The sequence below is a fragment of the Pezoporus occidentalis genome, unplaced genomic scaffold (assembly GCF_034315485.1).
Source record: "Pezoporus occidentalis ecotype Australia unplaced genomic scaffold, CSIRO_AGI_Poc_V1 ctg7, whole genome shotgun sequence".
Classification (NCBI taxonomy): Eukaryota; Metazoa; Chordata; class Aves; order Psittaciformes; family Psittacidae; genus Pezoporus; species Pezoporus occidentalis.
The window spans coordinates 2,632,253-2,647,765 of NW_026916052.1; the positions used below are offsets into that span (position 1 = coordinate 2,632,253).

General features: G+C 36.1%; 1 protein-coding gene across 8 annotated transcripts in view; it reads right to left on the reverse strand.

Moving 5' to 3' along the window:
- FAM120B (family with sequence similarity 120 member B) overlaps window positions 1-15,513 on the reverse strand; it is a 52,664-nt gene that overhangs the window by 29,912 nt on the left and 7,239 nt on the right. For all 8 annotated transcript variants that reach the window (XM_062641913.1, XM_062641916.1, XM_062641914.1 and 5 more), the window contains 2 exons: window positions 8,790-8,882; window positions 2,509-2,681 (listed from right to left, as the gene is read on the reverse strand). In XM_062641913.1, the coding sequence (XP_062497897.1) occupies window positions 2,509-2,681; window positions 8,790-8,882 (266 nt within the window). The remainder of the gene's footprint in view (window positions 1-2,508; window positions 2,682-8,789; window positions 8,883-15,513) is intronic.

Below are 15,513 nucleotides of genomic sequence, written 5' to 3' on the forward strand. Positions count from 1 at the left end.
CCTCACAAAACAACCCTTAATACCCGTACAATTGTGTCCTAAGAAAAATAAGTCCAAGACTGCTTGCAAGTACAACAGCAAGGAAATGCCTCTAACAGAGCAGATAAGCCAAAAGACTTACAAATACCAAAACACTTCTTTTGAGAAATATTTTATTCAGTCACCAAGGTGGGTGGGTTGTCGTAGTTCCAGTGTCAGATTTCTTCCAAAACTGCAAGAGCTTGAAAGAAAAATTTCCCCTTTCTTTGCAGGCTCCACAGTTTGGTATTTGAATGAATGAATTTCAACAACTTTAAAGATAGACCTATTATTTTGTAATTTTTTCACTATTTCTGTTCTTAATTTGGAGGATATTTGAAAAGAACCCTCATGGAAAAGATTACTCTTCAAAATGACACTTTCTTTACATTGCTAAGATTTGTTTATTTCACATTTTTTTATTGTTTGGAAAAAACCCCAAACTTGCATCTTAAGTTTTCATTAAATACTTGCACATGAATTTTGAGGAAGCCAGATGGGTAGGTCAGTATGCTGGCTCCTGCAAAACTCACATTAGATGATAAGTAATGACATTTTTAAGAAGCATACTTCTCTCTTACATGAGCTGAAGGAAATAATGTTAGCCTGCTTCAAGGCAACCTTCAGTTGCTCATCTTAAATCACCTTTGGGGTAAAAATCTGCCCTCCTTCTCTAATACAAATGTAAGGCTAAAGTGTTAAGTAAAGACAAGAATTAGGCCACAGTTAGACAAGCACTGTTTTCTTAGCTATAAAACAAATGGAAGCAGTATGGCTAGCTTGAAACGTGGATGCTGGCACGCTTGCTCTCACGTTTTCCTCTTAAACACCCAAGTAAACAAATGGACAACTAAGCAACACATGAAACAACTCATCAGTGAGAAACAGTTTAATCCAAATCAGTTCCCTAGTCTGGTTCACAAGGTAGATGGTATCAGTGAAATTCAGAGGGCAGAAGGGACTCAGGAAAATGGAACAGGTGTTGAGAAGATGGCAATGCCATGAAAAATCTTCCATGAAACTAAGTCCATTGCATGTCCTCTGCTATTGCTATTGCTAAGTCCTCTGCTATTATTCTTACTGAAAATATCAGCTGCAAAACTGTTTTCATCTTTGTTTTTAGCATTCACCATTAAAATACTAAGTTCTGAAAACCAAATCCCTAACAAGCTGGGTTTTTTTCTACTTTATTAATTTTGCTGTGATCAAGGCTCAGTAAATCCACATTTCTGTAGGTGTTCTATCCTGTTACTCTTCTTCTTAATCCCACTAAAGAAACCCCTCCAAAATAATTTAGCAATCATACTATGAAAGGTTATACAGGGTATCACAATAAATAAATGAAAGATTGAAAATAGGTAAATGAAACTATGGTTTCATATCCAAATACAAAAAACAGTTAAGAGGAATTTAAAAGCTTAGTATATGATACATATCTTGCTGAATTGAAACTGCAAGCCATGAAATTATGTTTTATCTTTAAAAAACTTTCCGTCTATATTCTGCTATGCAAAAAATAATAATTAATAAAAAAGAGCTATATAGATAATTTGTATAGTTCCCATACATACTTCCTCAATGCACTGACTTTGAGCAAACTTGTAAAAAGGAAGAAGAAAGGAAAAGGCAGGGAGAACTTGTTGTCATGCAACATATACCAGTATAAATCTGAGGAAAGCAAAGTCTAAGAGAAAAACAAACAGAAAGACAAAACGCAGTGCAGTGTAAGGAAAAGTACAACAGATCTTATCAGATTTGATAAAGGCATTATAATTTTCTCATCCTTAAAGAGGAAAATCTTCTTGTGAGATCAACACTTGAAAGGTGGCAAGTACAGACAATATATTAAATACCTAAGAGAAATGTAAATAATGAAGCAATATTTTATTTCACCTAGTGTTCCTTTATGTTACAATTAAGGTAGTCTGCAGGCTGGCAAATGCTTGGAATTAGAACTGCTACCTAATGATCACCTATTACTCAGAATTTAATGAGAAGAGCCATATCCTCAATTCTGGCTTGAAACTGAGTAGATTGGCAAGATGGTGTGAAAAAGTAGTGACAGCTGACTAAATATTTATATAGTCTGTTGGCACAGACTGCATAGTCACCTGAGGGAATGTCTTCTTTGGATGACACAAAGGAAACACAAAAAGAGAAGCTTTTATTTACAAATAGGACCACAAACGCAGGGGAAATCCCTCAGTTTATACTCTTTGTTAAACTGCCCAAGGGGCTTTGTCATGGGCATGTGGAAGTTATGATTAGCTACTAAAAAACACAAGCTACTAAAAAACACATCTTGAACAGGACGACACATGTTAAATGAAGTAATTAAAAATACTGTAATGCAGTATTATTATACTTGAGCATCTATGCCTATGGTAAAGATTAAGAGAAAAATCCATCACAGACTAGCAAGAAACAATTCATTAGTCAATCACATCTATCAGGGATGACAGCTGAAGAAAAAGCAACTGTCCCAGTTACCTGCATCATAAGATAGACCAGCAAGCAACAGAATGCTGCAACAGGTGCTTCTAGACCTTGGAGATATTCCATCCCATCGTGAAGGTGAAAGCATGCCAGAAATGTACTATATCGCTGCTTTTCCACGTCAGGTCCTTTGGCAAACCACAGTGTTTTCAAATTAGGTGTTCCACCTACAAAAGAAATCCATTATTTTATCTTGGCAGCAACAAGATAAAACATGCCTACCTCATTACAATCTGAAAGGAAACAACTGATCTGCTCTTGGCACTTGCAACGACAGAATTGAAAATGAAATGTATTTGACAAAACTTGGCATTTGTGGAGAAAAAAAAAAAAAAAAGGCCTGTAATTTAAACAAGTTGTATTGAATACAGGCATGTTTAAGCAGAGTGGGCTGAATTCAATTGTTACAAAGACGCAGACAACTTTGAGACAGCAGGCAAAAAGTCTGCCCACAAGTGTACTCTTTCCTTGGGGGTTCACAGCATTAAATAAGGTTAGGTTCATCATAAAACAGCGATTCAGCAAAAACCTGACAAAAACGACCATACGTTTCTTCTCTCTTTCTCTCTCAGGGGTCCTTGAGGATCCTCACACTGCTTCCCTAATAACCACCTGTTTTAATGAACAACTGGTCACCTATGGCATTTGCTGGCAAATACATCCTACACAAAACACTGTGCTTGTATGGCTCCTCTGCAGTAGGTTTCAGTTTGGGAAGAGAAAACAAGGCTCTCTGGTATTTTGCACTCCCTAGGCTACTGCATAAAACACTGCTGCAAACACACACAGAAGAATTGCCATCAGTTATGTACAACATATCTTCCAGACTTCCTATAGTATCATTCACGGTGGTCTCTAAATCCTTAATATTTATCCCATGTTGCCATCCCCAACTTGTGAACAAATGTTAAATTTGCTCCCCATTTAAATTACATTTAATCCATTATGAAAATAAACACTAATGCACGTGAATTAACAGAACAGCTAACTATTTATGCCTAAGAATCCCAATTAAAGACAGAATCCTCCCATAAAATACTGCTGCTTCTGTAGTTTAATAAAATGAGGTGTGAATTTTAAATGTGGACTAATTAAGCTACATTTGGTAACACCTTTTCCTTTTTTGTGTGACAGGCAGCAGCTGTAGCCCAGTTAGGAACACTTGGTGATAATAAATGGTTAAAGTGACAAGGTGCTGAAATCTACATAGACAATGTTTATTTAGCCAAGAAAGCCCATTAACCAAATGGTACTAATTCTTTGGAGAGGGGGAAACTAGAAGATAGGATTTTCTTTTTTAATCCCCGTGATGGATGCTTCCTTTACTATTTTTAAGTCTAACTCTCCCATCAAAAGTTTTAACCATGTAAAAAACCACCATCATACAACTGTAAGAGATTCAAACATTCTTTTATAGGGAGAGATATATATATTATGAAAAAAATATGAGTTGCTTGATTTTAATTCGAAATACAGGTTAGTGATAACATAAATATTGGCAGTGAGTGGTCCAGTACAGACAGCACAGTAAGACTCAGATTACTGATTTTGATACTGGTAATTACTGCTTTAATAAAAGAAAAGCAGAGACTGATTCCAAGGAGAAAAGTAAACATAACATGCATAAAAGCAGAGCAAAGTCAACTTTTCCTATCAAGGCTAAGCAACTTTAATGTGTGAACCAATTTTTATATTTAGATATTTTTATATTTTTTTATATATATATGAGTTTTTATATATGTAAACTCATATAGTTGTGATGGTTTCTGCTTTCTAGAAGCTTCCCAATCAGCTGCATATGAAAAGATATGCCAAGAGCCAGTTAAAGGAAAGTACTTTTTCCATCTGTACAGCTGTTTCTTTAAATGACTTGCATCCAGGCATATACCTAATAATAGATCTCTTTTTTCAGAATAAAACCATGAACCACATCAATAATCAACATTACATATCTATGTAGAGAGAGCTCAACAAAAAATTCAAGACATCTCTTCTATAAACAGTTTCTTACTCTTTCAGAAACAACATCTACTTGCTCCTGGGAAAAAGAGGTACTGTTGAATTATGAGTTATTTACTCTGGAAAAGAAGACTTAACACAATCTCCTCTTGGAACATACCAACCAAAAGTGTTTTTCTGAAAGGATTTCTTCTACAAGTAATTAAATTTCATGTAATAACTAAGATCAATACATTATATTAACCCTTAAATGAAAGATAAGTAAAACAAATAATTACACTGTTAAATGACTCTCCTCTCAACAAGAGACCTACAGTAGTCCTCAAAAACTGTTCTCTGCTTTAGTTCCCTCATCATACACTTTACAGCAATTAGAAAATCGCTGAGAGAAATTTACTTTACTAAATTAACCTAAAAAAAACCCCAAACTAAGCACCAAAAGGGAAACAGAATTAAACATACTAGATATTTATAATTGATACACCCTTACTGTAAAGATCAATCATGAGAAAATTATCCTTCCTACTGGGGTTGTAGAAACCACACGTTCCTATGAATTACGGAGAGAACCTCAAACACTGCATATGCTTATGGTCATTCTCAACATGCATAAAACTGTAAACTGTGTTCAGTACTATGTAAACTGTAGTCCTTGGGAACTCCAAGAAGAGCAGCATCACAAAAGCCTCCATTGGAAATCAAGAGATATTATTTGCCTAAAAACAAAAACGGATAACCAGCAAGTTAAAAGAAAAAAACATTTATTTTTTTTCCGCATTTTCCTTTTTACTCACATTTAGAGACACTGTCATATAGAAAGCATCATGATAACATGAGCACTTCAACGGAATACATAAATATTTCATTTGTTTGAGCCTCAATTACTGATTTATGAATATGCAATGCATGCAAAAGTTGTGGAATGCATTAATACTAGGATATTATTGAACTCAAGGCTTATACAAAGGGGATCCTCACATGTATACCAACTTATGTCATCATTGTGTACATAGATATAAAAGTATAATACCAGCTATTTATGCGTAGTTAAAATAATGACTATTGAAATTCCATTTTATAACACCAGGAACAGAACTTTTATATTTCATTGCTTTACAAACTCATGTAAATACTGAGCAATAAAAATAAGTTTATAAAAATGTACTTGCTAGGAACACTGAACCTTAACTTGTTAACAGTTGTGGCTAGTTTTAAAGATGCCATAAACTCAAATGCCAATTAAATCTGACCTTTAAAGAAGTATTTCAGAAACTGCATTTTGAACATAAGCATATTCATGACATATTCCTGTAAGATGCAATGATTAAAACAGTGAATGTACATCCAAAGTCCTGTGGTATGAAGCTACAACATCCTACACATTTTCAGAAAAAAAATGAAAACCAGAATTCACACAATTCCAGTAAATACTTTACTTTAAAACTTCTTCTGTTCCATATAAACTGCACATGTAACAAACAGATCTGCTATGTTCACAACATATGGATGTTGAACAGTATTTTCTTGGCTCATAGGCCTTCTAACAAATTTCACTTCTCAGAGACATTTTTATCATTTAAGTGCTGCTCTGTCAATGTGTGGGAAGCATAACAATCACATTCATTCAACTGAAAAGAAACATTCTGGAAGAGAAGAACAGAGAGAAGGCAAGCAAGCATAGATGCCAATTCAGAAGACTGTCTCTCCAGAAAAATAATATATACATAATACACACTGTATTTTAAATATATTTTATTATCTTACAGCCTTTAGGATTCGATATTTCGTTTTTAAGAAAAGCTAACATTGAATCTATTGCCCACAAGCTTTTCAGATGGAAGACAGTTCTGCTGGTTTATACACACACACACACACACAAACACACACGCACACACACACACACAAAATCAGTGGGAATTCTACTTTTCTGGCTTTTTTTTTTTACATCAATGCAAAATATAAGATAGTTATGGTTATGTGCACTGCAGTTTGAAGTTCAGATCAAATATTCTTTCTTCAGACTTTTAAATCTAAATCAAATTGAATAGTCAGGATTTCCCATGTATTCTCAGCACATTTGTGAAGTAGTTGCAACGATGAGGTTATATTTTCCCCAAAAGATAAAGCAGAGCCTTCCCAGATTAATTGCACCTGTGACTTTTTAAATAGTTTCTGGTAAGGTTTTTCCTCTTTTTGAGTAACCTGATCTTGATTGACAGCTTTGAACTCTAACTTCCTATAACAACTTCTTTAAATTTAGCTCTTAATATGATCCCTGTCTGAAAAATCTGATGTGCTGTTGAGAACCTTATTTGGTGAACTAGAAAGTCCTGCTGTGGAAAATAAAAGATGCATGAGTGAATGTAAGGCATACTAATATGGACTGTAAAAATTTTAGAAAAATATTTGTGCACTGAAGGAATGACAACAGAGCACTAAAAATAAACACTACAAGTCCTCCTCCCCTTTTTTAATAGTCTGCTTGAATAGCCTTTCATTGCAGAGTAAGTAAAGATTATGGCTGAGAAGATGCTGTTTTTATAAACTCTTCTTATGTGGTTGCTATAAACAAACACGCAGAGTGATTTTAAATCCTGTTTATTGTCAACATGAGGGTGGGTTCTATGTGTATCATGTTTGCAGAGCAGTACAAAGTACATAAGACTAAGTGGATTCCTCTCCAGCAAGGGAGGAAGGTACTATACTATCTGGGAAGGAAAAATTCACAACAAATAAAATATATTTGCTACGTAAACTGAAATGCAGCTACTTAGGCATGTTTATACTATGTTGGGTTTTGCTTGCTTGTTTTACAAATGCATGTTACCAGACCACTGTATGCTGAAATAACACAGTTGAAAAGCACAGACCAATTAATTTTTACCCTGCATATTCATATCCATTTGGAAAATTTCACAGCAATTTCATGCTATCATCAAGTCAATTAGATAATCACTCTCTTCATATTGTATCAGGGTACTGGACAGGGAAACTACTGTATATCAAATGAAACCTTGTTTGTACTTTGTCTACATAACTCATTTCTTTCCAGTTTCTTTCAAAAGGATTTTGAAAAGGCTGATAGCTAAAGATCAATTGGTTTTCCTTAAGCCTTGAATTTGAAGACTCTTATTAAATATACAAGTTTCAAATATGAAGATAAATGTACAATCTTAGGGTACCTTAAAAAAAAATTTACTAGAATTCTAGAAAATGAAAACTAAGTAGGTTCTAAAGCAATCCCTAACAAAAACAAACAAACAAAAACCCCAAAAACACCACACCAAAACACAACCCCCTCCCCCCCCCCAAAAAAAAACAAACAACAAACCCACCTTCTTTTAAACCTGGATTTAGACTAGATCAGAATAAGAACTGCTACAGAAAGATTTGGATAATGAAGAAAGAAGCATTGGTAATTACTTTCAAAAAGTTAATAGCTAATATTTTTTCTTAACATCAATGGTATTGTGTATCAATGGAATTAATTAAATTCATATGAAAGACTAAAAACCTCTGAGCTCCTGATCCACATAAAAGCAGATGACCAGAGAGTACTGCAACAGTAGAGGTAGAGGGGTTATGACTACAACAGCATGATCAAATGAACAATTAAGACAATTTTCTTTCTGAAATAACAAAATTGATACAGTATTGTTTACTTCCTGTCTTAAATTTGCATTGCATGATACAATTTGGTGACGTATACAGTGCCAAATCTTTTCACTAATGTGTAAGATACTTCCTTGTAAACGCAACACATTCCATTAATTTCATTAAGAGTGTTCATGCATCCTTTACCAAAGGAAAGAAGGTAAAAGACACACAAAACACTTGATGCTTAAGACAGTAGAAACAGCTTCAGTAGCCTAGTTACATTTTTATTGAAAGCTGGATTCTCCTTCTGGGTTGTCACAGGTGATCTAAAAATGACCCTTTTTATCTTCTCTGCCAGTCTTCTTAACACATTCTCTCAAGCAGCTTAACAGAAGAATTTTCATATGGCCCCACATACCACTTATCCCAGCGTCAAAGCAGTATTGAGAACCTCTAAGAAATTGTTTGCATTTTAGAACTGATGTCTGAATTAGCACTGGATTTGACGGGACACAGTAATAACATGTAGGTCAAAGCTGAATCCTGTTACAATTACACAGGGTAATTAAAAGCAATTACAGGCATGCAGCATTTCTACTTTAGCTCCTTGTTCTTCACAGATGTTTTGGATTCCGTATCAAACATGTGATGATGGATTGCCTAACCTTATTGTAGTGATGGCATTATTTCAGTTCAGATTTAAACACATTTTATTTTACCTGGAATAGGTTGTACAGGCTGTATGAGCTCTGGCTGTTTGAGAGGATTTCCAAAAAAGACAAACCACTCTTTCACGAAAGAATAGGCTCCACCTAAAAAGACAGAATTGGATCAGTAAGTCAAATGCAAGTATTGACACTAGTGTAAAAGTCGGAAGCAGTAGTGATAAGGATTCGAAAGTAATGGAAGACATTTGAAATTATTTGCTCAGCTTAAAAAACAAAAAAAAATAGTTTTAGCATCTTTGCAACAAATGATCAGAACAAATGAAGCAACTTTGAATTATGCACTATAAACATGAGTTTGGAGTTGGGAACTGTAGCCATAAATGTAAGTACTAATCTGTGGAAAACATTCTAAAACAGCTTACAGCCAATTTTAGGCCTACCCATTTCAAGACAGTTCAGGAAGCTATGGAGGCATCTGACATAGCTTAGGGACCTATGTGAGCTGTCTCAGTCTCTCAGGGCTGTCACACTGCCACATATTGCAGTCAGTCCTTAATATGATTCTCCTCCCAACTTGCCCTGACGTTTCCTGAGTCAGGGTTTAAGACAAAATCTTTATAAGGCCTTGATGGCTATTTGAAATCTGACAGCAATGGAGTCATCCCACAATCAGAGGCAGAGCTTTTACAGCTCATTGTTCCAGACCTTTTATCTAGTATAAAGGGATCGTTTATGCATAATAGCTCAAGTGGTTTCCTACCCCCTAACTTCAACTCTACCCCACCCCCCAGTAAAGAGTAGGGAGCCTTTTAAATTAAAAATTTCACTGCTTGAGTTGTGCATCTAACTATTTGATGCTTAGGGAAGAAAAAAATAAAAAAGGAAAGAAAATATCCTCAGAAAAAACTAAAACATTTAAGAATTTTTGAAATGCAACCTACCTAATTTCCAGTAGTCAGCTCATAATCATTCCAATGCAAGTCACCCTTAAAAAACCCTAGAATAATTATCGTTGCTATGAATGGTGCTTCTGCATTCTGTACAGATACTGCTTATGGTAACCTTGTTACAGTGCCCTAAATTTCCACTCTCTGTAGTCTGGTAAACAGTATGAAGCAGACAGATTTAGCTAGTCCTGGGCACTTGGAGTAGTGTTTTCAAATCTTTTCCAGGCAAATCTTAAAGCTTTCCCACCCTAGTCACTTTCCAGATTCACAGAGTTGTATCTAATTCCTTCCAGGTCTTGCCCAGTGCTGAGGGCACTCTTTACAATTTCTGCCTTTTATCATCAATTCCAACCACCCTGCACTTTATTGCACAACTATTTCTGATGCCACATTATGAACCCTAATGAAAAACTTCACCTAGCTTAAAATAAACCAAACCTCTCCAACACTCTCCTTCCTTTCCCTCCACCACCCAAAAAGTTCAGTCACGTTAATTTCCTGATCTCATTCATAGCTCAACACCTCAAATGACTGTTGGCATGAATGAATAAACAGAAATGCCTCAGATGGAGTTGTAGTGTAAGGGATAAAAGAGGCAGAGGAGAAGAACACAACAAAATCTGGTTTACAGCCCTGCTTCTTCTTCCCTCCCCATTGACCTGCAGCACAAACTCCCAATAAAGGTGAGGGCTGAAGAACCAACTGCTGGACTCTAAGGGACAGCATTACACCTGGCTTGCCATGCTTCACTGTTCAAAAACTGATGACATTAAGAATAAAATGAAAAACGCTTGCACTGAGGAAAAAAAAAAAAGCCTTCAATGGCACATTTCGGTAGCTGAATAGTCTCACATCTTGAATATAAATCATTGCCTATGATAATGCCATTTCATTAAAAAAACCAACCAAACCTCCAATTTAATACCCTGAAGTCACTTTCAGAAACATTTTGATATTTTAGCATTCTGGTTTAAGATTTATCATGTAAATTATTCTGCTTTATTCAATCTATTCAGCTCACTCAGCCTCTCAAATTTTAGCCTGGCTTCTTACAGAAGCAAACCTAATACAATTAGGACATCTGTCTTATAATTAATTCATGGATGCACTGCTCTGTTTCAACTAAGCCTGACAGAGGAGAAGAGATTTCAAATGTACTAAAATCCTAAACATGTTGTGAAACTGGTGACTCAGCTGTCAGAGATCCTGTTAGAACAGCAACTGAAAGAAAAATAGGAAAGTCAAGTCACCTGTTGAATCCAAATGCACTGAATGTATGGCAAATCAATATACAAGCAGTTATAGAGCTGAGTAAAAAGGTAGGTGGCATTAGGGGAGAGCAGAAGGCAATAGGGAACATACTTAGAAACACCATATATTGCTGGAGGGATTTGTCAAAGACATGGGGATGCTAGGAAGATGATGCTAGGAAGATGCTAGGAAGATGCTAGGAAGATGATGCTAGGAAGATGATGCTAGGAAGATGATGCTAGGAAGATGATGCTAGGAAGATGATGCTAGGAAGATGATGCTAGGAAGATGATGCTAGGAAGATGATGCTAGGAAGATGATGCTAGGAAGAAGAACTGGCTAGGGGAAGCTGGCATGGAGAGCCACTCTTTGTAAGTTCCACAACTCAGAACAACTTATCAAAATTTCTCTCAATTCCAAATTCCTACAGCTATTTTTACATCACCATTTAGCTCAAGCACAATACAGAAGTCAGCAGGAAACCTCTAGTTTTGCTCTTTTAATGTATGTGAATATTGGTACAGGACATAACACCCCATCAGCAGAGTGCTTTTCACTATTACAGTCCATTAGTAACAAAAGTACATTACTGTTCACGTAAGTAGCCAATTAAATATAGTGGAAAGCAAGGTCCTGCAAACTGACAGCACATTAACATACCAAGAACAAAACACAGACACAACTACTAAATGCCAACCCTCCCTGCATGGAAATATCTCTGGGGAAAAAAAAAAAAAAAAAAAAAAAAAAACCTCAACAATTTTTCAAACTTCTTTTCCTACAATGCACATACGGAGTTATCACCAGTGAAATTCAAAAACCATCAGTTCCTTTCTTTAAATAGATTCTAAACTAACTACCTGTGGAAGCTGCAAATTTCAACCATGTGAAGAAATCCAGACACGGGAAGTTGGAAATACTGTTATGTGTGCTCCTCTACACCTGAAACCCTCCTAAGTCACTGGTGGTGACTGGCAAAAATTCTGCTAATGGACTGGTTTTGACAGTGTCCAAGTGAGGATCAGTGTGGCCTGCTAACATTAAACCTGGGAGTGATGACAGAACTTCCAGGAGCTGGCCATGAGAAGCCAATGGCGGCATGAGGGGCATTACATAACCTCCTGATTGGCACCACTCATGCAGGCGCAGGTATTTCTTCCATGGACTGCGATAGTGCCTAAACCTGCTGGCTTTCTTCTGAATTTTTCGTACACAAAACAGCAAGCCTGGCTGGACTATCAAGGTGCATTATTTACTGTTATTTTCCCGTCCTTCTTGAACTTTTCTAATAGTACTATTTTTCTAGGAAAGATGCTAAAAGTTGACAATTTATATATCACTATATGCAATATTCCACATAATGATCAGAAATGACTCAATTCATTTTGAAGATACTTTTAAAATTACACAGGCAACAAATACCATGTTATCAGGATCACCATCAACCCCTTATTTATTTTTGTAGGATCAAAAATAAAGCTGTGATTCTAGCATTTCCACGAGTAAAGGTATGCACATGCTTAGCATATACCAAACTACACTAAAGGCATAGTTTCACAAGCAATTCTTTCAGCAGCACTGCTACCTTTTATAGGTGACTTGACACTGATTTGCTCACTCCCACTCCCTGCCATTCCCTTGGGCTGTTTCACCACAGCTGTTTGTGGCTACACAGAGTCAGACGGGGCAACAGAAGCATGTTAGTTACCTGACTGCAAGAAAGGGAGAGAAGAGACAGAGGAGAGGAACTATTTTTAGTTCTCAAACTGGGCTATCACATAGCTGCACAAACAGCTGCACCAGCACAACTGAGAGGTTGCATGGAGACTGAAGTGTCTGTGCAAAAGACTTACCTAAACTGGCACTGACAGCAGTGGCACTGACAGCAATAGAAATGCGTATCAAGCTATGGCTCCAGGCAATGTGGTTTGATCTAGATGGGTGATTTCAAAGGATATGACAACAACCATCTCCTGTGGATTTTTGGGTTTCTTAGGCACTCTCAACCTAGACATTCAAAACCAATGGTTTCTTGTTTCAGGACAGAGGGAACAGTTTACATTACTTTTAGCCTGTTCTTACTAAAACTGTAACTGCTGCTTTTACTATCTTGCTTTGCTATCCCTATTCAACAGTACTCAACAGTAAATAAGCAGACTTGCAAACTGAAAGGAAGTCATTTTCCAGCACTGCAATCTTGTAATTGAGGAATCTTAAGGAATAAAAATGAGGATCACTAACACATCTCCACTGCAAACTAGAACACTGTATAGAGTTAGCCAAGATAGCTTCAAATGATCTATGTTAGCAACTCTATCACAATGGCAGCAGACTCCACGCGCACTAATTTAATTGGCTGACTCCTTCCAACAAGCTTCTTTTAATGCTAATCCAAAGTATTTTTACATTATACTACAACCTACATACAGTGTAAATTATTTCTTCCCCTCCTACCCCTCATTGAATTACAAAAGTCAACTTAATCTCATCTAAGGGAAACTGGCAAAGGATTCTACTTACTTTAAGAACAAAAATTCCATGTAGGTCCATCAGCAAGTTCATAAATAAAAAATGATTACATTTACTTATGAATTCTCACACAGGCTCTGATTAATGACATACACACTTGACTTAGAAACAACTATACACTGGAACAGAAAAACAACCCATGAACTCCTAGGAACTGATGTCGTTAAAACAGTTAGAGGTAAATACATGCACTAAAAATGCAAATTTAATAGGAGTGCCCATGCAGACACACTCTACCTACCTTTTGGGAAGGGTTAAGGACTGAGGGTGCACAAGTATGATTTACTTTAGAAAATTAACTCTGGAATTTGAAGCAAACTGAGAACAAATAATACATGTTAACTGTGGTTTTATTCTAAAATCACTTTCATAAAAGAAGACCTCTTTCCCATTCAAATTTCTTTTCAACAAGATTATAAATTAATGTTTCAGTATTTCAATTCTAATCTTCTTTATCTGAGTACTACAAACACTATAACATAAATGCAAATCTGCCTACTACCCTGCCATCTCACAGCAACGATTGTTAATTGGCAGTTTTGGTGTGGATGTTTCTGAAAGCATCAATGAATATCCTACTACTTAGAAGAATAAATAAAACCCAACCAAGTTATAATTATCTACAAAATTTAGAGGCAGTAGGCCGAAAAATGAGAAATGACAGATGTGCATGATTACTGCTGCGATTTCTGTTACTCTCTCCAAATGGCTATCATAGAATCATAGAATGGTTTGGCTTGGAAGGGACCTTAAAGCTCATCTAATTCCAACCCCCCTGTCATGGGCAGGGATACTTCCCACAAGACCAAGTTGCTCAAAGACCCATGCAGCCTGGCCTTGACACTGCCAGGAATGGGACATTCACAACTTCTCTGGGCAACCTGCGCCAATGTCTCACCACTGTCATGGTGAAGAATTTCACCCTAGTATTTAATCTAAATCTACTTTCATTCAGATTAAAGCCATTCCCCTTGTCCTATTACTACAGGCCTTTATACAAAGCTCCTCTCCAGCTCTCTTGTAGGCCTCCTTTAAGTACTGGAAGCTGCTCATGTTGAGCTTCTCATCTACCAAGATCCCTACTATGTAAACTCTGATTCAGTATTTCCTATTGTTTGGGTTTGGTGTTTTTTTTTCCTATTATGGAAAAACTTCAACCTCTAGCTGCTGAAGCAAGCCAGGTATTTAATTACCTTTCTGTGGCTTTCTAAGCACATAGTTTGAATATCAGGTTTGATGGCAGTGCACTTTCATCAATAAAATGTAAAGTGACTACCAAGAAGAAACAACATATTCAAAAGAATAAAAGTTCAGTGCATTTTTAATTTTCAACTCACTGCCTAAAAGACACTGTAAAGATAACATTTAACTAATGGGAGTCTTAAGAACATAAAATTTCTTCAAGATGTGAATAAAGGTTTCTCTGTCTTAAAGCTGAAGAATGGAAGCACACATATACACACAACTGCTACAAAACTGCTACTTATACCACTGGATAAAGAAACCGTATTTTCTTGTACTTTGATAAAAGAATTAATAATCACTGGCCTGACTACTTGCATTAGTGTTACTACAGTAACTATATTTGACTATCCACTGTTCTTAAAATTGCAGATTTAAAATCAACAGAAGGTAAGACTCTATCAGTGCATTACTGTTTTGCAGAAGTGCAAACAACTCACTAATTCATCAGGAGCTACACTTATCAATACAACATAAGGTTTCACATTCTCTCAAACTTTTAAAATCTTCTAAATGTCACTGTTCTGCTCAATCTGTTGCTCATTAACAACACTGACAGCTTCCCATTTAACAAGCAAAAAAAACCCAATTTAAAAAAAATAATTCCTTAAAATCACTGAAATTGAACAGCATTTAGAAAACCTGCAATCTCATTGTCACATTTTCTCTTTATTCCTTAAGAATAAGTGCATTCAGCTGCCCACAGTTTTTATCCTAAATTCCATGTTGATGTAGCCACTGAAAAAATAAACTCAAGATTTCATATTTCAAAACTGAAAGTATACTTGAATAGTGGTATAAGTAGT